At 34.2% G+C, this 23,391-nt stretch overlaps 1 protein-coding gene across 1 annotated transcript; it reads left to right on the top strand.

Annotated features, from left to right (window-relative positions):
* Positions 1–1,051: 1,051 nt before the first annotated feature.
* tkfc (triokinase/FMN cyclase) lies at positions 1,052–22,647 on the top strand. Its single transcript, NM_001076630.1, is given in 16 exon segments — positions 1,052–1,118; positions 1,611–1,800; positions 4,593–4,885; positions 4,964–5,042; positions 5,203–5,292; positions 7,912–7,946; positions 8,030–8,114; positions 8,191–8,280; positions 8,488–8,604; positions 11,143–11,259; positions 12,581–12,718; positions 15,126–15,232; positions 15,337–15,440; positions 16,114–16,147; positions 21,422–21,514; positions 21,592–22,647. Coding segments are annotated over 16 exon segments (1,731 nt in total). The 5' UTR covers positions 1,052–1,112; the 3' UTR covers positions 21,745–22,647.
* Positions 22,648–23,391: the final 744 nt, after the last annotated feature.

Here is a 23,391-nt window from a genome sequence, read left to right on the forward strand (position 1 = left end):
ACTTCAATATGCAATATATGTACAATATAAATCAGGAAATAATCTGTAGAAGACTGGAATACAAGAATATACTATTATAAAGTGATAAGAACAATAAGTAAAAAAAGTAATAGAAAGAGAAAAAAAGAGAACAAAATAAAGATAGGGGAAGTACAAAATTAAATTAAATAAAAAAATACAGAAAGCATTAATAACATACAGGAAGCATTATATTTTCATAAGTTTCTAGTAACTTGCACAATTTTTTGTTGTTAGATAGACATATCTTTAAGCAAGAATTCCATTTCAATAAAAAAAGGGCAAATAAGGCAGAGGATTTAAGACATTTTAGTTTTTGGATAAAGAATTTTGCATATAATATAAAAAAGTTATCTAAATATTCTTCATTTTTATTATTGGGATTAGAATATTAACAAATAATATCTTTCGTTTTAAAGGTTTGTTTTGTTGATTGGGATTTATTCAAGTAATTATATAGATTTGACCAAAACTTTTGTTAGATTTTACATGTAAAAAAACATGTGAGTCAAAGTTTCCTCATTTTCCTGACAGAAAGAACAAGTATCTGCAATATCTGTAAATTTTGAGATAAATGCATTGACCGAGTATATTTTGTGTAGAATTTTAAAATGGATTTCCTTTGCTTTGTTTGGGATTACATATTTATATGGGAGAAGCCATGTTCTTTTCCAATCAATATCTTCTATTAACGAATAATTAGGCTATTAACTTAAGTTTGTTGTTAAATTTCTTATCATATACACTAATACCTTCTAATAATAAGGAGGGTTCTGTTTTTTTATTTATGTATGAAATGTGATTTTTTGTTAGATGTATTAATTATTTTGGGAGAGCATTTACAATAATGTTAAATTTCTTGAATGGGATTGGAAATTGATGCATTTTCATAATCTGTTCATAAGTTAACAAGTTCCCCAAGTCATCAAATAAGGAAAATAAATGTAATATATTTCTGTCATACCAATTTAAAAAAATAAGGATTTCTTCAAGATGCGCGCTCTTGATTCGGGGGTGGGTGCTGTGACGTATTCATTACAGATGCCCGTTGTTTGCGGAAATGATCATCAGAGGGCGAAGGTTGTGCAGGCACGATGGAGGTATGTAACGGTTTTTCTTGCAAACACTGACATTTTGATCTCAGAGCACACCTCAATATTTATGTCTTCGTGATAATTACTAATATTTGTAGCAACTTTTTTTCCGCATGTGAATGCTGCGTTTTACATGACGGGTTGCAGTTTCGTTTCGTTTTAGGGAACTTTGGAAGCACATCAGTTCAAATGTAAATCTGCGCAAAATAGCGTATATTACATTACATATTACACAAGTTAATGTACATAATGAGCACTGAATGTAAGGTTTGTGTCGCTTTTTATTTTTTTTTATTAGTCATGCTGAATAAATACGACGTTACGCTTGGCATGACAAACATGTATTTAGAGTTCACTCATGGTCTGTTCCTCCATATTATTTTCTCTTTATATTATCCACAGTGCAATAATGTTTAATATGCATATGAAATTTTGCTGCAAAAAAAATGAAAATTAGAGTAAATGGAGACATGTATGTTTTATTTGTGTTGGGAGCAGGTGCGCAGGAAGCTGCTGAACTCTGTTGACAGGTGTGTGGACGAGGCTCTGGAGGGTCTGGTCAGGAGTCACGGGGGTCTTGTGCTGCTGCAGGGCCACAGGGTTGTACTGCGCTCCGATCTGCAGAGCATTAAGGGAAAGGTAGCTCTACTGTCTGGAGGAGGATCTGGCCATGAACCCGCTCATGCAGGTAAAGTGTGATCCAGCGGCTCCTCCTTTCCATCTCTCTGGCACAGACGAGCACTTGCTCACCTCACACTGTAAAGCAGAAGTCTAGAATAGGAGAGCTTACACAGTGCTTAGTCTTAAACTAAAGGACATGCAAACTTCTAATTTTAAAGAATATTTAAAATTGTGTGCAAAACTATCCCGCATCCTGTTCAGCCCCTGTTACTTGGTACGTACAACAGTGTTACTTTGAATACACTATTTTCTATAATAATTTGGGCAGGGCAAAGAGTAATCAAGAGTAATCACAACCAAAATAAAGGTTTGTTTTGACATAATATATATATATATTTATTTTGTATATTCATACATACATAGAACCAAAACTATACAAAACAATTTAGTTACATAGATATTTAAATGTATATGTAATTAATATCGTATATACATACACTTTATAAAATAAACATTACATTAAATTAAACATATCATTAAATAAACATTTTCTCAAACATATGCATGTCAAAATAAACTTTTATTTTGCATGTGATTGATGACAATGCATTTTTGCCCAGAACTAATAAAAATGCATGCATGCACTCACTGGCCACTTTATTAGGTACACCTGTCAAACCGCTCATTAAAGCAAATTTCTAATCAGCCTATCGCCTGCCAGCAAGTCAATGCATTTAGGCATGTAGACATGATCAAGACGATCTGCTGCAGTTCAAACCGAACATCAGAATAGGGAAGAGAGGTGAATTAAGTGGCTTTGAACGTGTCAAGTATTTTAGAAACTGCTCATCTACTAGGATTTTCATACACAACCATCTCTAGGGTTTACAGAGAATGGTCAGAAAAAGAGAAGATTTTTAGTGAGAGGCAGTTCTGTGGGCGCAAATGCCTTGTTGATGCCAGAGGTCAGAGGAGAATGGCCAAACTAGTTCCAGCTGATTGAAATGCAGATGGGCTACAGTGGCAGAAGACCACACCGGGTGCCGCTCCTGCCAGCCAAGAACAGGAAACTGAGGCTACAATTGGCACAGGCTCACCAAATATGGACACCAAAGGATTGGAAAAACTTACCTGGTCTTATAGGTTTTTGATTTCTGCTGTGACATTCGGATGGTAGAGTCAGAATTTGGCGTCAATAACATAAAAGCATGAATCCATTCTGCCTTGTAACAATGGTTCAGGCTGCTGTTGGTGGTGTAATGGAGTGAGGGGATATTTTCTAGGCACACTTTGGGCCCATTAGTATCAATTGAGCATTGTGTCAACTCTACAGCCTAACTGAGTATAGTTGCTGACCATGTCCATCCCTTTATGACCAGAGTTTACCCTTCCTCTGATGGCTACTTTCAGCGGGATAATACTTTCAACAGGTTTCTTGAACTTGACAATGAGTTTACTGTACTCAAATGGCCTCCACAGACACCGGAACTCAATCCAATAAAGCATCTTCGAGATGTGGTGGAATTGTAGATTCACATCATGGATGTGCAGCTGACAAATTTGCAGCAACTTTGTGCAGCAACCATATTGACAACACGTGTTGTCAATAAAAACCAAGGATTAAAGCAGTTCTGAAGGCAAAAATGGGTCCAACCTGGTACTAGTAAGTTGTACCCAATAATGTGGCCGGTGAGTGTATGTGCACCATATTTTTTATTGTGCAGTTAAAAAGTCTGATTGCCTAGGTAGTAATCCAGTGAGAATTTGGCTTCCATTAATATTGTAACATATTTGCTTATTTATTACTTGTTTTACAACTGAGGTCTTTGTGCAAACCTCCAGTGTTATGAAATGACAAATTACTATTACTGATATCAGAACTGAAAAAAAATGTGTTGAATAGATAATCATAATAAAGTTTGTGGTTTCAAACAGGTAAATGTTCTTTTGAACGTTCTATTCATAAAAAATGCAACAAGTTTTTTTTTTTTTTTTACAGAAATATTAAGCAGCTGTTTTTAACATTAATAATTATCAGAAATGTTTCTTGAGCATTAAATCAGTGTATCTAAGTGTTTTTTAAGGATCATATGACTGAAGACTGGAGTAAGGATTCACAAAAGTCATTTTCTTATTAATGTATATTTAAATCCACAACAGTCATTTTTTTATTGAGCATATATATATTATACAATTTCAATCAACAATATAAAAAAGGCTCAAATATTTTTGTGTAAATATACATACAAAACAAAGCAGAAAAGACAAACAATGTGGAAGTAGAATACAATTTTGTAGCAAGAAGTACAATAAGAGTTTATATATAAAAAATGGAAGAAAATATGTTTATACAGATACTGATTGTAAGAAGTCTATGAAGGGTTGCCAAATATTATAACAGTCATTTTTTAATAATAATGATAATAATAATAATAATAATAATATTTAAAAATATTATAATTTGTCAGTTAAATACAATATTGGTGAATATAAAATGTTTATTGCCAACCACAAACCTTTGTATGGTAATTTAGTCTACATTTATGCAGATGCTTGTTGATGTGTGTATATTTCATATACAGTCAAACTTTACAATTAGGTTTCATTAATTAATGTATTTACTTACCTGAACTAATTCTGAACAATACACGTCATGGACCATGAGTTAATATGAACTAACAATGAACAACTAACATAAACAAATACTGTAATACAAATATTGTTTGTTGTTTGTTTGTGTTAGTAAATGTATTAATTAACATGAACTAATACAACCTTACTGTAAAGTGTTGCCTATTTATGAAGTATGCACTTTAAAAGTTTGCATGTCCTGTAATTTAAACACCTGTTGTCATTCAGGCTTCATTGGAGAGGGAATGCTGTCCGGAGCGGTGGCTGGATCAGTGTTTGCATCTCCTCCTCCTGGAAGTGTGTTGGCCGCCATTCTGACCCTGTGGAAAGGAGGCGCTTCAGGCGTCCTGCTCATCGTCAAGAACTACACGGGAGACCGGCTGAACTTTGGCATTGCTGTGGAACAGGCCCGGTCACAGGGTGTCCCGGTGGACATGGTGATTGTGGCCGATGACTGTGCCTTTGCTCAGCCCAGCAAGGCCGGACGGAGAGGCTTGTGTGGAACCGTGTTCATTCATAAGGTACCATGAAAAGCCTCACCAAAGAGCTTGATATGGTTGTAGTCATCGCTTGCAGCAAAATCCACTTTTTCTTCGTAGTTAGCAGGAGCTCTGGCAGAGAAAGGCTGTGCTTTGGGTGACATAGTTGCACGGTTGAATGAAGCTACAAAAAGAATAGGTAAGAAACCATCATAGCACCATCTGGTTTTCTAGTCCACCCACTATCCTACTGTATGTAAATATATATATATATATATATATATATATATATATATATATATAAATACATATACATAAACATATACACACACAGTACACACATTTTTGTGTCTTAACAGGCACGTTGGGCGTTAGTCTGTCTCCATGCAGTGTGCCTGGATGCCTGCCGACTTTCCAGCTTCCACCTGGAGAGATGGAGCTGGGACTGGGTAGGAGACATTTATAACAAACATACAAACTTTAAAAAAATACTTTTGGTATGTTTTTTTTATTTATTTATTAATTTTTAAATGGCTTATGGTCACCATAGAGGCAAATTGAGTTAGAGACTCAATGTGAAATATAATTAAATTTTTTTAAAATTCTATGTTAACTGTATACTATATTTTATTTCTGTGATGCAAATTGAATTCTCAGGAGCCATCAGAGGAAGCTCTGTTGTCATAACAAACTTTTGTTATAATTATCAATGTTAACAATAATTGAGGGCTACCAGGGATTTAAACATTTTGCGAGAAGGAAAAACAAATATTATTATTAATGTTAACAATAATTTTGTTGCTTTTAGAAAACTTTGATGAATAGAAAGTTAAAAATATTTAAATAAAAGTAAAGGAAATAGAAATCTTGTATAATGTTTAAAATGTCTGTTCTGGCAGTTGTGATCAATTTAAAGCAAAAGGTCACCCAAAAAATGTAACTTTACGCACTATTTACTCACACTCGAGTGGTTCCAAATCTGTTGACACAAAACACAAAAGAAAATATTCACTTCATGTGGCCTGTTAAAGCTATGTGAAATCTTAAATACCATATCTTTATGTAATTACTGTTTACTAGTCAGTCAGTGGTGACACAGTGGCACAGTAGGTAGTGCTGTCGCCTCACAGCAAGAAGGTCACTGGGTCGAGCCTCTGCTCAGTTGGTGTTTCTGTGTGGAGTTTGCATGTTCTCCCTGCATTCGCATGGGTTTCCTCCGGGTGCTCCGGTTTCCCCCAAATTCCCCCCAAAAAATTCCCCCACAGTCCAAAGACATGCAGTACAGGTGAATTGGGTAGGCTAAATTGTCCGTAGTGTATGAGTGTGTGTGTGGATGTTTCCCAGAGATGAGTTGTGGCTGGTTGGGCATCCGCTGCATAAAAACGTGCTGGATAAGTTGGCGGTTCATTCCACTGTGGCGACCCCGGATTAATAAAGGGACTACGCCGACAAGAAAATGAATGAATGAATAGTTAGTCATTCAGACTCTAAATAAATAACTGTTCAATTAGCAGTTTATACACACGTCATGGTTATGAATGATAGAATACAGTTAATAACAGTTAAAGTCATGTCTAATTTTCGCATTTATTCAACAGGATCGTAAACAATTGTCAGTCACCATGTGAAAGGAAAAGTCGGTTTATTTTTTTAAATTGCACTTAAGGGGAGTTAAAGGGGCAGTTACCCAAAAAATGAAAATGCACTCACTATTTACTCCCTTATTTGTTTCAAACTGCTTTTAGTTTTGTTGTTGTTGTTGTTGTTGTTGTTGTTGTTGTTGTTGAACACAGATAAAGATATTTTGAAGTGTTATATGCTTTCTTTAAAATATCTTCTTACATGTTTATTAAAAAAAAGTGAAAGAAACACAAACAGGTCTGAATTGTAAAGCAGGAGTAAAGAATGACAGAAATTTTTTTTCTGTCCTAAAAGAATGTGGTGAAGTTTTAGATGAAAAATAAAGTTTTAAGTGAACTGTCTGTGTAAATGTCTTCTGTGATGCAGCTCAGAACAAAAATCATTCAGATTTCACAAGTAGTATCAAGTTAGTAATATATATTAAATAACCAAAATAGATCATTCTGAATATTTGTTTATTATTGTTATTAGTTAAAAATAATTACCCTGTAACATTCTGGAGAGTTTTTATAGTTGCCAAAAATAACCTGAAACAATGTTCACTTTGGTTATTTAAAAAAAATAGTTGTCAGAATTATTAGCCCCCCTTTGAATATTGTTTTCTTTTTTAAAGATTACGCAAATTATGTTTAACAGAGCAAGGGAATTTTCCCAGTATGTCTGATAATATTTTTTCTTCTGGACAAAGTCTAGAATAAAAGCAGTTTTTAATTTTTAAAAACCATTTAAGGCTTAAAATTATCAGCCCCTTTAAGCTATATTCTTTTCAATAGTCTACAGAACAAACCATCGGTATACAACAACTTGCCTAATTACCCTAACCTGCCTAGTTAACCTAGTTAAGCCTTGAAATGTCACTTTAAGCTGTATAGAATGTTATAGAATATTAATATAATATATTATTATTATTATTATTATTATCTAAAAAAAATTCTAAATGTTTGTTTTTGTTTTAATTTGATAAATAATGTATTTTGTATTCGGTTTACCAAATACTGAAGAATGCCTGCCCGAGGGCTACTAGGGATTTTGAAATTTTGCGAGCAGGAAAAACAAATACTATATTTATTTATTGATTATTTTTGTGTGGGCTATCCATTTAGAGAATCTTGGCTTTCTCATATATATTGTGGTGTGAAAAATGTTTGCCCCTTACTGATTATTGTGTTTTGTTTAATCCTTTGATTACCCTTCATTCCTTCATGATGTGTTTACTTGTGTTATCTCACTAATATTTAAATTATTTCAATGATCTGAAACCTTGAGGTGTTACAAACATGCAAAAAAAATAAGAAATCAGTAAGGGGGCAAATACCTTTTCACACCACTGTGTAGTTATTCTGTGAAGTCAAAAAATGATTGTTCTTTTTACATTATTTTGTAATACAAAGATTATTTATTAATACATTGTATATTTATTTGTATAGGGATCCATGGAGAGCCAGGTATAAAGAGATCAAAGGTGAGTATTTTTAAAATGTCAGTCTTTCCCACACTAAAGATCAGCATAAGACCTGCTGACCTTGCTGATTTGGTTGATTTCAGGTGGACTCTGCTGATGAAGTTGTGAAAAACATAATAAATCACATGACTGATTCCTCAAACAAGTCACATCTGTCCCTGAAGTCAGGTAAGATGCTCTAATGCTCAAATTCTGATTGTGTATATCTATATGAACTATGAATTAAGCTGCATTTCTCTAACAGGAGACAAGGTGGTGCTGTGTGTGAATAATCTGGGCGCTCTATCATGTTTGGAAATAGCTGTGGTCTCCAAAGCGGCCATACACTGCCTAGGTGACACTGATAATCATGTTAATATTATTACTAATATAACATAATAACATTACTAATATATTAATAATACAACATAATAATAACATACTAATATCTGTATTTCATTAAATGAGTTAAACAAAAATATGTAGGAGCTGTTTCGATAGAATTAGATATCATGTATTGACTACAATTGACTGTTTTTGATTGAATGGTGGTCATATCCAGAGGAGCGAGGTGTGCTTGTTGCCAGGGTGATGTCAGGGTCATTTATGACATCACTGGAGATGGCAGGAATGTCTCTTTCGTTAATGAAGGTGGATGAAGAGATGCTCAGACTGTTTGGTGAGTTCTATTTAATTTATTTATTTTTTTGCTGAAATCATTTATAGCTAACAAAATACCATACTGAATGCTTGGTCAATTTTACCATACTTATATCTTCTTTAAAAAATTCTGCTTAACTCAAAAGATGATGTTCAGTTTAACTATAGAAATATATTAGTCAGAGAGCCACAGCATCTGACACACAGAATCATTAGACATCAACTGCTCCAGTGTAGCGGCAGAACACATTTTGCTCACATTTTCTTTCTCTCTGAATAAAGTGATACAATTACATATTCTTGCATTGAGGGGAAAAAAAAAAAAAAAAAAAATATATATATATATATATATATATATATATATATATATATATATATATATATATATATATATATATATATATATATATATATATATATATATATATATATATATATGATAGAAAAAAATAACATTATAGATAAGTGTAACACATATTAGGCCAGGTGTGACCAAGCCTGTTCCTGGAGATCGACCTTCCTGCAGGTTTCAGTTGCAACCCATATCAAATACACCTGCCTGTAATTATCAAGTGCTGTTCAGGTCCTAATAACTTGGTTCAGGTGTGTTTGATCAGGGTTGGAGCTGAACTTTGCAGGAAGGTCGATCTCCAGGAACAGGGTTGAGCACCACTGGATTAGGCCAAACAACAATACAGAATATATATAAATACAAATATGCAAAGGGTACAGCAGTAGAAAATAAATTAATAGAAAGAGTAATAATAATAAAATGATTATAATAAAATAAAATAAAAACACTTTCCATTCATAACTAAGCCAGGGGCAGGGATAATATGTCAGCTTTATGCTTACATACATATACACATATTTATTTATTTATTTGTTATTTTTATTTTTAGAGGAAGGGTTGTCAAATACTGTCAAATTTTTTACCATTACCGCAAACTGTACATCTAATCTTTTCTATTTGCATAGACTGCATCAGATCATGCATCCAATGTATGTAACTGGGAAGGATTTTTCTAGTTCAGTGTTATAAGTCTTTTAGCAATTATTAAACAAAGGGTGAGTGCATTTGATTGTGTAAATTATAAGGAAACATTTGTAGGGTTAAGTCCAAATAATGCTACTAGGTGGCAAGGTTCTGTCTAAAAGAAAGCATTCAGAAATTGATTTAAAAATTGATGCCTGAAAAGTGCTTAGTGCTGGACAAAGCCAGAAAGTATGAAAAAGAGTGGCTGGAGCTTGTTGACACCGATTACAAATTGGAGCAAAACCAAGGTTCATTTTAGATGTTTTTGCCTTAGTCCAATATACCCTATGCAAAAACTTGAATTGTATAAGGGAATGACGAGCACAAACAGAAGAGGTTTGTTCACAAGACAGAGCCACGGACCATTCAACGTCTGTGAAAACATGATTGAGATCTGATTTCCAGCTCTGCTTTATTTAAAAAAAGGATGAGGAATCTAACTGTCTAATAAACGAAAAAAATATTTTATAAATTTTAGAAATTGCACTTTTACAAAGTTTTGTATCTAAAAAAAAATGATCGATTTCTTGTTTGGGAGGTGCAAGGGGAAAATGGGAAAATGTATTTCTTATAAATTCACGTGTCTGAAGATATCGAAAAAAAATTGTTTTGTGAAGGTTAATTTTTCTGATAAATAAGAAAATGTAGCAAATGTATTATCACAAAAAAGATCATTAATGCTTACAATGCCACTTCTAAACCATAATACAAAAGGTTGGTCTGAGATAGAGGCAAAAGATGATATTTTGAAGAATGTTGCCAAGCAAAAACAGAGAGTCTCCATTGTCTAGTGAAAGTTGACTAGAGTAGTGAAAAATACTATGACCGTCAATTTAGACCTAAAATGGTTAAGCTACCTATGTTGCTCAAAAACGTCTCATTTTGTGTTTAGCAGAAAACAAAACTCGAACAAGTGATGTGAGATCAAATATAGTGTGAACTAGTCATGGGCTGATATAAGATTCTGATGGTATAATAACCTTGGATAAAAATGTATTGGATAACTGCTCTAAAATATGTTCTTTTTAAATGTCTGGGTGAAAACTAAAACTTTTTTCCCCTTTTGAGCACAAGTTATTTTATTTTGAGAAACATTTAAGATGTTTTGGAGCATGTCAGGCTAAATAATTCAAATCAATTATTGATTTCTGCTGTCTTCATTAAATTCAAAAACACAGATTTCTTTGCAATTTAAAACAGCATCTTTGGATATTTTTTTCTGCTGGAGATACTGTTGTCCTAAAAAACAAACAAAAAATGTAAATAAAAAATCTTACACTTACCTTAGGAACGGTATAGCAGAAAATGTTGGCAGTTTTAAAACCTTGACTTTTCCAAACCGCGGTATACCTTGAAAACGGTAATCGTCCCATATCTAGCGTGAACTATTCCTTTAAAGTATTAAAATTGCTCAAATTCTTTAAACACTATTTACTCTAACTAAATTAGTTGATGTTTATGTGGTAAATGTATACACACAGGATATGTAGTAAAAGTGTGTCTCTGATTTGTTTTTGTCAGATGCTAAAACCACAGCCCCCGCCTGGCCAAACCTCAGCACAAGCTCTGTGAGTGGAAGAAACCTGTTTCTGGAACCTGCTGAAAAACCTGCTGCGGCTTCAGACAAATGTAGTGAAGGTAGAGAGATTATTTATTTTATGACACTATATTATGTAATATATAACATATATTATATTAAAAACAAATAGCCAGACCAAATAAAATGCATCTAATTGTATTGTAGTTATTGTTGTTATTATTATTAATAATAATAATAATAATAATAATAATAATAATAATAACAATAATAATATGTTGTTGTTGTTGTTATTAATAATAATAATTCATTAAATTCTAACTATTAAATTATTATTTCTTTAATTATCACTTATTGAACTGAATTATTTATTAGTACCTTATTGTACATGATGATAATAATAATAATTATTAATAATACTAATATTATTGTTATTTATGTAACAAAGCTATAGACAGGGTGTCCATGAGGTCTTTAAATGTTTTAAATCTCAAAAGGTAAATTTTAGGCCTTGAAAAGTCTTGAATGTACTCAAATGTTGTGTTGTAGGTCTTAAATCTTATTAAACAGGTCTTAATTTTTCTTTGTTCGTGTATAGCTTCCCAATCTTGCCATTAACACCCATACAATCACTAACAATCCGTCTCAGTAAAACCTTTAACTTTTTATTTAAAAATAGCCTTTAATTACTTTTCTTAAAGTTGTTTAAAAGTTCTCCGTTTATTTACTGCTGAGGATACTGAGCTGACCTACATTTGTTATTATTTAATTATTATTATGGTAGACTGAAGTAATTGACAGCTATGTTTTGTTTTCTTTTTGATAAGGGTTGTAGGGTTTGTGAATGCATATATTTGAAAATTAATAAAACAAATATTCAAACAAACTTATTATTATTGCATTTATTACATTTTAATTGTTTTTGATAAAGTAAAAACAATTCTAACTGGGATATTCGGAAAAAATCCTAAGCATTTAACCCTGTAAAAGTCTATAATTACATTCATACTAGTTTTAAAAATGTCTTAAATAGTCTTAAATTTAACTTAGTGAAACCTGCAGAAACCTTGTATAGAACTTATTAAATTATAAATTTATTTTCTTTAATTCTTCTAAAAACTGCGTGGAAATAGTATTTATATTTATAATATCAAAACTGGGGCGAAGCAGTGGCGCAGTAGGTAGTGCTGTCGCCTCACAGCAAGAAGGTCGCTGGTTCGAGCCTCGGCTCAGTCGGCGTTTCTGTGTGGAGTTTGCATGTTCTCCCTGCGTTCGCATGGGTTTCCTCCGGGTGCTCCGGTTTCCCCCACAGTCCAAAGACATGTGGTACAGGTTTGGGTGAATTGGGTAGGCTAAATTAAACCTTGTATATTAGGTGAAAAGTCTATAGCTCTTGATCATCACAGATGTGCTGCTCCACAGGTGCTCTATCATCTGTCATTCGTCTGGTTTTGGAGGCCATATGTAAGATTCTCCTGCAGCGCCAAGAGGAACTCAATGCTCTGGACCGTGCAGCAGGGGATGGAGACTGTGGGAGCACACATGCTCTCGTTGCTAATGGTAAAACTTTTTCAACATTCACAAAATGTGCAAACCAACATATTTAATTTGAGTTAAAGGAGTCCTGTTTTGACTTTTTTATTTTAAAGTCTCAGATGTCCCAGAATGTGTCTGTGAACTTTCAACTAAAAATAACTAAATTCTAATGCTTTTAATGCTCCCTTTTGGTTTCAAGAAAAAAAAACATGCTGTTTTCATGTCCATTTCTTTAAATGCAAAAAAATTAAAGGCTGCTCCCCGCCGCCAGACTTAAGCCCTGCTCACACTGTGCTCACATTGCCTAAGACAAATTTAGGAAATCCTAAAAGATTCCAGTAATTATTAGGATAAAATTGGTGTGACATGTTCACTGACAGCCACTGCAGTCAGATGTTCTCTACAATGAAGTTCTGTCAGTGTCAAGATTTCAAACACTTCTGCAGTGGGACTTCAGCTGTGACCAAGAACCAATAGGAGCACTGAATCTGATGACATAGTCAGCACGACAACTTCCAACCCACAGTCTACAGCAGGGGTCACCAATCTCGGTCCTGGAGGGCCGGTGTCCCTGCAGGGTTTAGCTCCAATTTGCCTCAAAACACCTGCCTGAATGTTTTAAGGATACCTAGTAAGACCTTGATTAGCTTGTTCAGGTGTGTTTGATTAGGGTTGGAGCTAACATCTGCAGGACACCGGCCCTCCAGGAACAAGTTTGGTGACCACTGGTCTACAGTATGTTTGTGTTTACTGTGAGGTATCATTTCAGAATACGGGATAGTGAAAGTGTCTGTTTTTTTTTGCGTGTCCGTGTTCGGCACATCTTCATTGTTTGCTGAGTTGTTGAGTCTGACATTATGATAACTGAGATCTTACAGTGTGAAATGGGAATCATTTTTGTGCAGTCTGACATGTTCAAATTGTTTAGGATTATTAATAATTACACAGTTGAGCTGGGCTTTACTCAAAAAATGTGTATTAAATGCTTTAATTTATTTTTTATCTATCAAATACACATAAAGTAATGCCAAAAGCATTACTTTAAATGCAAAATTATTAAAATGCTTTAAATGCAAAATTTTGTTTGTTTGTTAGTATATTCTATAGCACATTTTTTGCAATGCAACGTTGCCCAAAGTGCTGAACACGATCAGTACTATATAAAATAAAACCTACAGCACATACATAACAATTAAAACATAAGGCAAACCCCTCAACCTCAAAAAGGCTCAACTGCTAAAGAACAAAGATGGAGTTTCAGAAGCTTTTTAAAAACAGATAATAGTTATATGGCATGAACCCGCATTCCCAGCGGATAAAATGTGGCTTATTGAACTTAAAAATATTGCGCTGTTAGAACGTTCTACAGCAAGAACATTAACAGAGCTAAACCCCGTGCAATCAAAGCATGGTCTGATTTTATTGAGAATTTCTTATATAATACCTAGATAATTCTCACCCCAGAATTTTTCTTTTCCTGTGTATTGTTATTTATTTATTTTATTGTTTTAATTTTATTATTATTTTTTTTTTTATGTATTTTTATTTAATGCAAATTTTATTTAATGGCTTGTTTATAGTTGTCACTAGCTATGTATGCTGGCTTTGTTCTGCAATAAATAAATAATCACAAAAAAACAGATAGAGTTGGAGCATGTCTGATGTGGGGTGGAAGCCCGTTCCAGAGTTTTGGGGCGATAACAGCAAAGGCCAGATCCCCACTTTGCTTGCACTGAGACCTTTGTACGGAAAGAATAAACTGATCAGAAGACCTTAGTGACCTACCAGGAATATATACATGTATCAGGTCTTGTATGTAAGGTAGTACCAGATTATTTAAGGATTTAAAAACAAAAATTAATAGTTTAAAATTAATCCATGACCTAACAGGCAGCCAGTGGAAAGAACTGGGGATATGTGCTTATATATGTTAGTCACTGTCAGAAGTCTCACAGCCACATTTTGTACTAATTGCAAATCTATTCAGGGCATTTTGACTAATGCCCACAGATAGAGAATTGCTATAGTCCAGTTTTACCAAAATAAAAGCATGGATCACCTTCTCGAGGTCATTAAAAGAGAAAAATGACTTCACTTTTGCCACAACTTGTAAATGGAAAAAACTAGAAGTATATTGGATTCTTGAAACAGCATCTCTGTTTAATTACTGAATCTGTCTTCATGGGCAGGAATAACTTTAAATCTGGGTTATTGTGTTGTGTACATTAGAAGAAGCTTAGGACTTTCAGAAACAGTTCTTACTGATATCAAGCATAACTACCATTGGACTGATGATTGTTCATTTACAGATTTTTTTTTATGCTCAAAGAGCTAAATTTCAAAGCAAACGTGTAAAAAGCCTAATACCCTTTGCTGTAGTGTGCTGATTAAATGATGTATTAATTTGGCTTTTGGCTGTCATCTTGTCCAGCCATTCAGGAGTGGCTCCAGACAAGCACAATCCCTGGAAACCTTGGTCAGCTTCTGGCAGATCTGGCTCTGCTGGTGCAGGAACGAATGGGAGGATCATCAGGGGCGGTCAGTCAGTGTGTCTTCAACTGATTGGTTACTTAAAAAAATCTGAAAACTAAATGTAATCTTGTATTGTCCAATGACCTGTGATATTATTTTTTTCTCCCCAGTTATATTGCTTGTTTTTGTCTGCGGCTGCCCCCCATCTGAGACAAAACTGTGATGGTGCTGCTTGGGCCAAAGCATTGCATGCTGGGACAGAAGCCATGAAGAGGTCAGTGAGGCCAACTGTAACCCTTCCTCGTCTCTTTGATGCTGTATTTATTGTGGAATATTCAATTAATCCTGTACACTAAAAAACAATGATTCATTAGATTTAGTAAAATGCTTTAAATTGGATGCAAACATTTTTTATTGGCTGAATTTAAACAAACAAATTAAATTTAGTAATGTTCAGCTTAATTTGTTTGTTTAAATTCAGCTTATCTAAACTGTTTGCAACTGTTTACCTTAAAAGTATTTTGTAAATCCAATGAATGAGTTTTTTAGTGTACACCTAAACATGAACAATTTATAATTACAGCTTAAGTTAATATTATAATATCATGATATTATGATATAAAACAATTGTGCAGTTGTGGCACAGTAAGTAAATCTGAGTTGTTTTGTTATATACATTATATTAAAAATATTTCAGACACTGTACACGGTAGAAATTGTGGGGTGTCACACAATTTCTTCATGTTTTTCCAACTCAAATTGATCAAGTTAACTTAATTGTTTTCACAGATTTAAGTGGATTAAACATAAAAGAATGAAGTTGTCCCACAGATTAATCCTAAAAATTGTGCTGTTTCATATATTATTCAATAGGTAGTTTGAAGCAGTTTTTGAGTGTACAAAAATTTGTAATTTAATTGAAAAAACATTTCCTTGTTTTCTTACAGATATGGAGGTGCCGAACCAGGAGATAGGACCATGGTATGACTGATTAATATAGTTTTTTAGTACACAATATTCTGGGGTTAGTCAATTGTAAAGGCAAATTGGTAAATGAATTACACAACCATAAAATATATGGTTTACTATTGATTTATTTTAAATAGATATTTTATATTTCTGAAAAATTATGTAATTCCTCACTAAGGAAACTAAAAATAAAAAGATTGTGGCTTTTTTATTTTTAAATAACTGTTATGATGAAATGTACTAATGTATGATTTTAGAATGTAATTTTTAGCATCATTATTTAAGTGTTTAGATTGGACCATGGTGTATGACTGATTAATATAGTTTTTGTAGTGCTCAGTATTCTGGAGTTAGTAAAGGCAGATTAGTTAATCAATTACACTACCATAAAATATATGGTTTATTATTTAAAATTTGTAATATATTTTGATATTTCTGAAAAATAATTTCATTGCTCAATAAGGAAACTGTAAAAACACAAAGAAAAAAGATACACGGTGGTACAAATAATGTTCCTTAAGAAACAGTTTTGTACCCTTGTAAAAGTTTACCTTATATGGTACAGAAAAGATCTCTTATGATACTGTTCTGTACCTTTTATGTTACAATTGAAATGAAGGTACACAATTGTTCTCATAAAAAAGGTACATGAGCGTTGGACAACCCCTTTAATACAGTACCTATGAAAAATAAATATTACTTTAAAGGCAAAGTGATTTATGAATAATTTCCATATTATAACAAGACGCATCATTTAAAAGCAAATGTTTAAAAAAACGCATAAACATTCATTATTAAGCTTTATAAAACAAAACAACTGGTAAAACAAAACTATAGGTATTGTAAACTAAACATTTAAGCCATTTGTAATAAACGTTTGGTAAGAATTTTTCGTTTTATTACTGATATCCACACCTTTTAGAGTTCAATTCAATTCAATTCAGCTTTATTTGTATAGCGCTTTTACAATGTAGATTGTGTCAAAGCAGCTTCACATAAATGGTCATAGTAATTGGAACAGTGTGGTTCAGGTTTTAGTGTTTAAGTTCAGTTCAGTTCAGTTTAGCTCTGTTCAGTGTGATTTAATCATTACTGAGAGTTCAAACACTGAAGAGCCAATTCATCGATGCGTAGCTCTACCAATCCTGAACCATGCGAGGCAGTGGCGACAGCGGAGAGGGAAAAAAAACTTCACCTGATGGGAGTGAAGAAAAAAAACCTTGAGAGAACCAGACTCAGTTCGGCACGACCATTTTAATTTCTCCGCTGGCCAAAAGTCTTGTGCAGAACTTCATTCGCCGTGGTTTATGCTGGAAGATGGCCTCAATGAAGACTCGTCTGTCCCTGGAGCGTCGCTGGAATCAGACTCATGTTCTCCACTCCCCACGACCATCAGCGCAGCAGCAGCTCAGGATATGGCCTGGTCCCGGATATGGAATCCTTGGGATCATCACGTCGCTGGTCTTGGATCCAATCAGTGACTCCGCCTAATCTGAGGACCTCGGGATGAGTATCCCCAGGTGAAAATAGAGAATAAAGAGAATAATTAGCGTAGCTGCTGTTCATAGTGTATATAAGCAAGATGCAGAAGCCAGTGTGGAACCTGCTAGGTGATGCACTGAGTGTATGCTTTACTAAACAGATAGGTCTTTAATCTAGTTTTGAACTGGGAGAGTGTGTCTGAGCCTCGGACATTACCAGGAAGGCTATTCCAGAGTGTAGGAGCCATGAAAGAGAAGGCTCGACCTCCTTTACTTGATTTTGCTATTCTAGGTACTACCAGAAGCCCTGAATTTTGAGATCTTAAGGAGCGAGTTGGTTCGTAGCGAGACAGAAGGTTGGTTAGATAAACAGGAGCTAGATTATTTAGAGCTTTATAGGTGAGAAGTAATATTTTAAATTCAATACGAAATTTAACAGGCAGCCAGTGTAAGGAGGATAAAATTGGGGTTATATGATCATATTTTCTAGACCTGGTCAGAACTCTGGCTGCTGCATTTTGCACTAATTGAAGTTTGTTAATAGAGGATGCTGGGCAGCCAGCAAATAGAGCATTACAGTAATCCAGTCTCGAAGTCATAAAAGCATGGACTAGCTTTTCTGCATCTGAGATGGATAGCATATTTCGTAATTTAGCGATATTTCTCAGATGAAAGAAGGCAGTTTTTGTGACATGGGATATATGGTTTTTAAAAGTTAGATTGCTGTCTAATATGACACCCAGATCTTTTATAGTAGAGCTAAAGCTAACTTTGTATCCCTCTAATTGTAAATTGAGTTGCGAGATCTGCTGTGTGCAAGATTTAGGCCCAATAAGTAATAATTCTGTTTTGTCTGAGTTTAAGAGAAGAAAATTGTTGGTCATCCAGTCTTTGATGTCTTTGATACACTCAGTTAGTTTAGAAAGTTCAGACGTCTCGTCAGGTTTAGTGGAAATATATAATTGAGTATCATCTGCATAGCAGTGAAAGCTGATCCCATGTCTTCTAATAATGTCTCCCAGAGGTAGCATGTAAATTGTAAACAGTAAAGGGCCTAAAACTGATCCTTGAGGCACCCCATACTTTACTGGGCAGATTTGTGAAGGCTGTCCATTAAGATTTACAAACTGGTAGCGGTCAGTTAAGTATGACTTAAACCATTGTAGAGCCTGTCCCTGGACACCTGTAGACTTTAAGCGATTTATGAGGATATTGTGGTCAATGGTATCAAATGCCGCACTAAGATCGAGTAAAACTAATAGCGAGACGCACCCTCGGTCAGCAGCTAAGAGTAAATCGTTGGTTATTTTCACTAAGGCGGTTTCTGTACTGTGGTGAGCCCTGAAACCTGACTGAAACACTTCAAAAATATTGTTCGTCTGCAGAAAAGAGCATAATTGAGTTGAAACAACTTTTTCTAGTATTTTAGACATAAATGGAAGATTTGAAATAGGCCTATAGTTAGCTAAGTTGTTGGTGTCTAGTTGTGGTTTCTTAATAATAGGCTTAATAACAGCTAGCTTGTAAGAGTTTGGAACATGGCCTATAGATAAAGAAGAGTTGATAATGTTAAGAAGAGGTTCTCCTATAGCAGGTAGCAGCTCTTTCAGTAATTTTGTTGGAATTGAGTCCAGCATACACGTAGCTGGTTTAGAGCTATTTATAATTTTCACTAACTCTTCATGTTCTATGATTTTGAAGCAGTGTAGGTTATTATTATGATTTAATGAAATATTTACAGGATTTGGAGTATAAGCCGGTGCAGAAAGTTTGGCATCTCCTATTTTCTGTCTAAAGCCTTCTATTTTATTACTGAAAAAATTCATGAAGTCATCACTACTAATTTGCGGTGGAGTAGTTTGTTCCAAGGATGACCAATTATTTGCTAATTTAGAGATGGTGTTAAATAAAAATCTAGGATTGTTATGATTATTTTCTATCAGTTTGCGCAGGTGCTCGGTCCTGGCAGATTTTAGAGCCCTCCTATAGCTGGACATACTGTCTTTGTACGCAATTCTAAAGACCTCTAAATTAGTTTTTTTCCATTTACGTTCCAGGGCGCGGGTTGCTGTTTTGAGCGCACGAGTATGACTATTATACCATGGTATAGTTTTAATCTCTCTAGCCTTTTTTAATTTTATGGGTGCCACAGTATTTAGTGTGCTAGTAAAGATGGCATCCATACTGCTGGTTACTACATCAAGATCATTTGAGTTTGCGGGTGCATTACGAAATAGAGAGAGATCAGGTAAGTTATTTATAAATTCATCTTTAGTTGACGGAACAATAGTTCTACTAGGGCGGAGTATTGGAGCGGGTTTGCTGATTTCAGGTAAACATAGCTTATATAGTAAGAGGTAGTGATCTGTAATATCATCACTTTGTGGTATAATGTCTACGTCAATAACCTCGATTCCATAAGACAGAATTAGATCTAATGTATGCTTTAAGCGATGGGTTGGACCCACAACGTTTTGCTTTATCCCAAGTAAGTGTATTAAATCCATAAACGCGAGCCCTAATGTATCATTAGCGTCATCTATGTGGATGTTAAAGTCACCTACAATTAGCATTTTATCAGTTTTGACTAGTAAGTCAGAAATAAAATCAGAAAATTCTTTTAGAAATTTGACATAGGGTCCTGGGGGTCTATATATGGTGATTAAAGCGAGAGATAACATAGGTTTTTGTATAGTATCTGGAAGCTGAACATTAAGCGATAATACTTCAAAGGAGCTAAACATAAGTCCGTTTCTCTGTTTAATATTAAGGAAATCACTAAAGATTGATGCAACTCCACCACCACGACCAGTTTGACGAGCCTCATGTTTATATAAGAATCCTGGAGGAGTTGCTTCATTTAAGCTAATATAGTCATTTTGTTTCAGCCAGGTTTCAGTGAGACAGAGTGCATTAAGATTGTTTTCTGTTATTATTTCATTAATGATAAGTGCTTTAGGTGCAAGTGACCTGATGTTTAGGAGACCAAGTTTTACGAAATTTGTATTTTCACTTTCTACTGGTTTTTCTGGTTTGATTCTTACTAGATTTTTCCTGGAGCACACAGTACGTTTATTTCTTAATCTAATAATACGAGGAACAGACACAGTCTCTAGAGTTTGCGTTCCACTACGCACGTGAGCTGGCAAAAGTCCTGCATATGCAAAGTTTTCATGCTGACATTTTAGTATTGTAAAACTAATCAAACATTGTGCATATCACATTACAGTGCTTTTGCATAATTCTATTTCTATTTTAAAATTAAGTAAATTAAATTAAATTTTAGGTGATTACAAAGGCTTTGTGTGAAAATTGGAGAAAAGAAATGTTGTATTGTAGATGGGAGAATGTATTTCTGTAAAATTTTTGTGAAAAGTGTTGTGAAATGTTTAGCAAAAAATAGATCTTTTTGAGTTATGTCAAAGTATTTTTTATTCTTTATTGTAAATGGAAAAGGTGCATTTACACAAAAATAAACTTTTTATAAACATTTTTTAAAATGTATTTGATGTTTTATGTTTGCTAAAAATACATTGACACATTTTGGATATAGCAAAATGCCTTTAAATAGTTCTTGAAGAAACACATTTGACAGTGTTAAGGTACAAAGTGTCTTGTCACTGTGGTGGCACCTTTATGGATCACATTTGTCCCTTTGATGAAGGTACAATATTGTATCTGAAGGTTTAAAAAAAAAAAAACAAAGGTACATTTTGGTTTTCCATGGGACAAATAATGTTCTTAAAGGTACAAAGTTTTTTCATTAATAATATTAATAACTCTTGCCTTTTGTCTTCTCTTTTAGCTGGATGCCCTGTGCCCGGCTGTGGAGGAGCTGAAGAAACTGTCCACAGCGCCTCCTGGTGGTCACATTACTGTGCTACAAGCAGCAGTGGAGGTTTGGAGAATTAGTTAAACCTTCTTGTTTACTCATAATTGCATCTATAACGTTGGCCTTTTGCTTGTCTGTAACAGAAAGCAGATTCGGGAGCAGAATCGACCCGTAATCTGACTGCGAGGGCTGGACGTGCCAGTTATGTCGCGTCTGAACATTTGACCCAGCCGGACCCTGGGGCAGTGGCGGTCGCTGCCATCTTGAGGGCCGTACTCGATGCTTTAAAAGCCTAGAGTTAGAGAAGCTCACTAACATTATGCAAGGAAGAAAGGCTGTTGATTACTACACGTTCAAGAAGATGAAATATTAAAATACTCTCCAATCAAAGGTTATTGTGACATTAGTAGGTATTTTCAGCATTGTTTGACTAACAGCAATCCTGGCTCTGCCATTTTGGGTTGTTCAAATAACCCTATTAAAGGGGTCATGAACTGGTGTGATTTATTTTGTAGTTTTGTTAGACGTCCGCTTATATATGTGTATAATGTTATCAGGATTTACACATCATGTAATAGGATATTTTTTGACCTCCTCATTGGAACACACTGGTTAAAAAGGTGTCAGATTGTCGGCTCTTGAAAATAAACACTCACTGATGTAATTGGCTGATTGTTTGCTTATACAGTAACATTTTTTAGAAAAGTTGGCTAAGGACAGCTGTGTGTCCACCAATGTACAATTCTGCATACATATTAATAATAATGTTTATTTTATATAGCACCTTTCCATTAATCAAGGATGCTTTACAAGGTGATAACAAAGTAAAAAAAAAATAAATAAATCAATGCATGTTTGACTGCCTACATCCTTCATATTTGGATAGTGTTGTGTACCTATTACAAAATCTCTAATAACAGACAAAGCAATAGTGATTCCTAACAAATTTTGTGTAAACTGTCCCATTTAAGATGTTAAGACCTGATTCAAGAAACAAAAACAAATGAACGAATAAAACTTGCTGAAATATTGTTTCATAAAACAGCACTTCTCCTTTTCATGTAATTTTGTCTTGATTTAAGAATGTCTTACATTTTGCAAAAGTAAAGACAGATGACATTTTGCACTGTGTCTTTGATTTTCATTATAGTACTTCTTTACTTTTAATAAATAATGTCGGAATTTCGCTTTTTTATGAATCTCTCCCTTTAATTTGATTCTCAGAAGCACATACGCACGCTTACATGAGCCTACCAACTGCAAAAAATAGTAATAATAGTATAAATAAAAATAAATATTATGTATTTAAAGTTTTGCTGATACTATAAACACGCTTTGGCATTTTAAATTAGTTTATTTCCAGGAGAGGGGGCTGGATGCAGACCTGCTGCAAGGCGATTTGAGCTGCATCCAATGCTTTGTAATGGGTTTACCTAACCCTACCCCTCACAGTGACATCACTAGCTCCATCAGAGTGCATTGTGTCTGACATTGCATCACTGAGAAATGCAGTCTCAGCTTGCATCATGAAGGCTGCATCCAGATACAGATACTGAGAAACATGAATAAAGTACTCGATAATATAAAATAAACACTACATAAAAATAAAAATCACGTCCCATGTTGCAAAAGTTAATTTACACGATTTTACCGCAGTCAACCATTGAGGAGGTATGAATGTAGAGAAATTTAGAGAGGTTTTTTATCCTGATTATCGTTTTTCATAATCATGGAGGCCAAAATCAAAGCTGAATTTTGATTGTTTGCACAGTCTTGGTTAGAAGTATTACAGTGAACTCGTAGCAAATTTGATTTGGTACACATGTAGGTTAAGAGTTAAAGGAGCATTACTTAATTTGAAGTCAATTAAATAACTGGTCGGGACATTTCAGTAATTAGTGGAGACTGGTGGGGACACGTCCCCTCTGACCATGCCAATTCTA

The sequence above is a fragment of the Danio rerio genome, chromosome 7 (genome assembly GCF_049306965.1).
Source record: "Danio rerio strain Tuebingen ecotype United States chromosome 7, GRCz12tu, whole genome shotgun sequence".
Taxonomy (NCBI): Eukaryota; Metazoa; Chordata; class Actinopteri; order Cypriniformes; family Danionidae; genus Danio; species Danio rerio.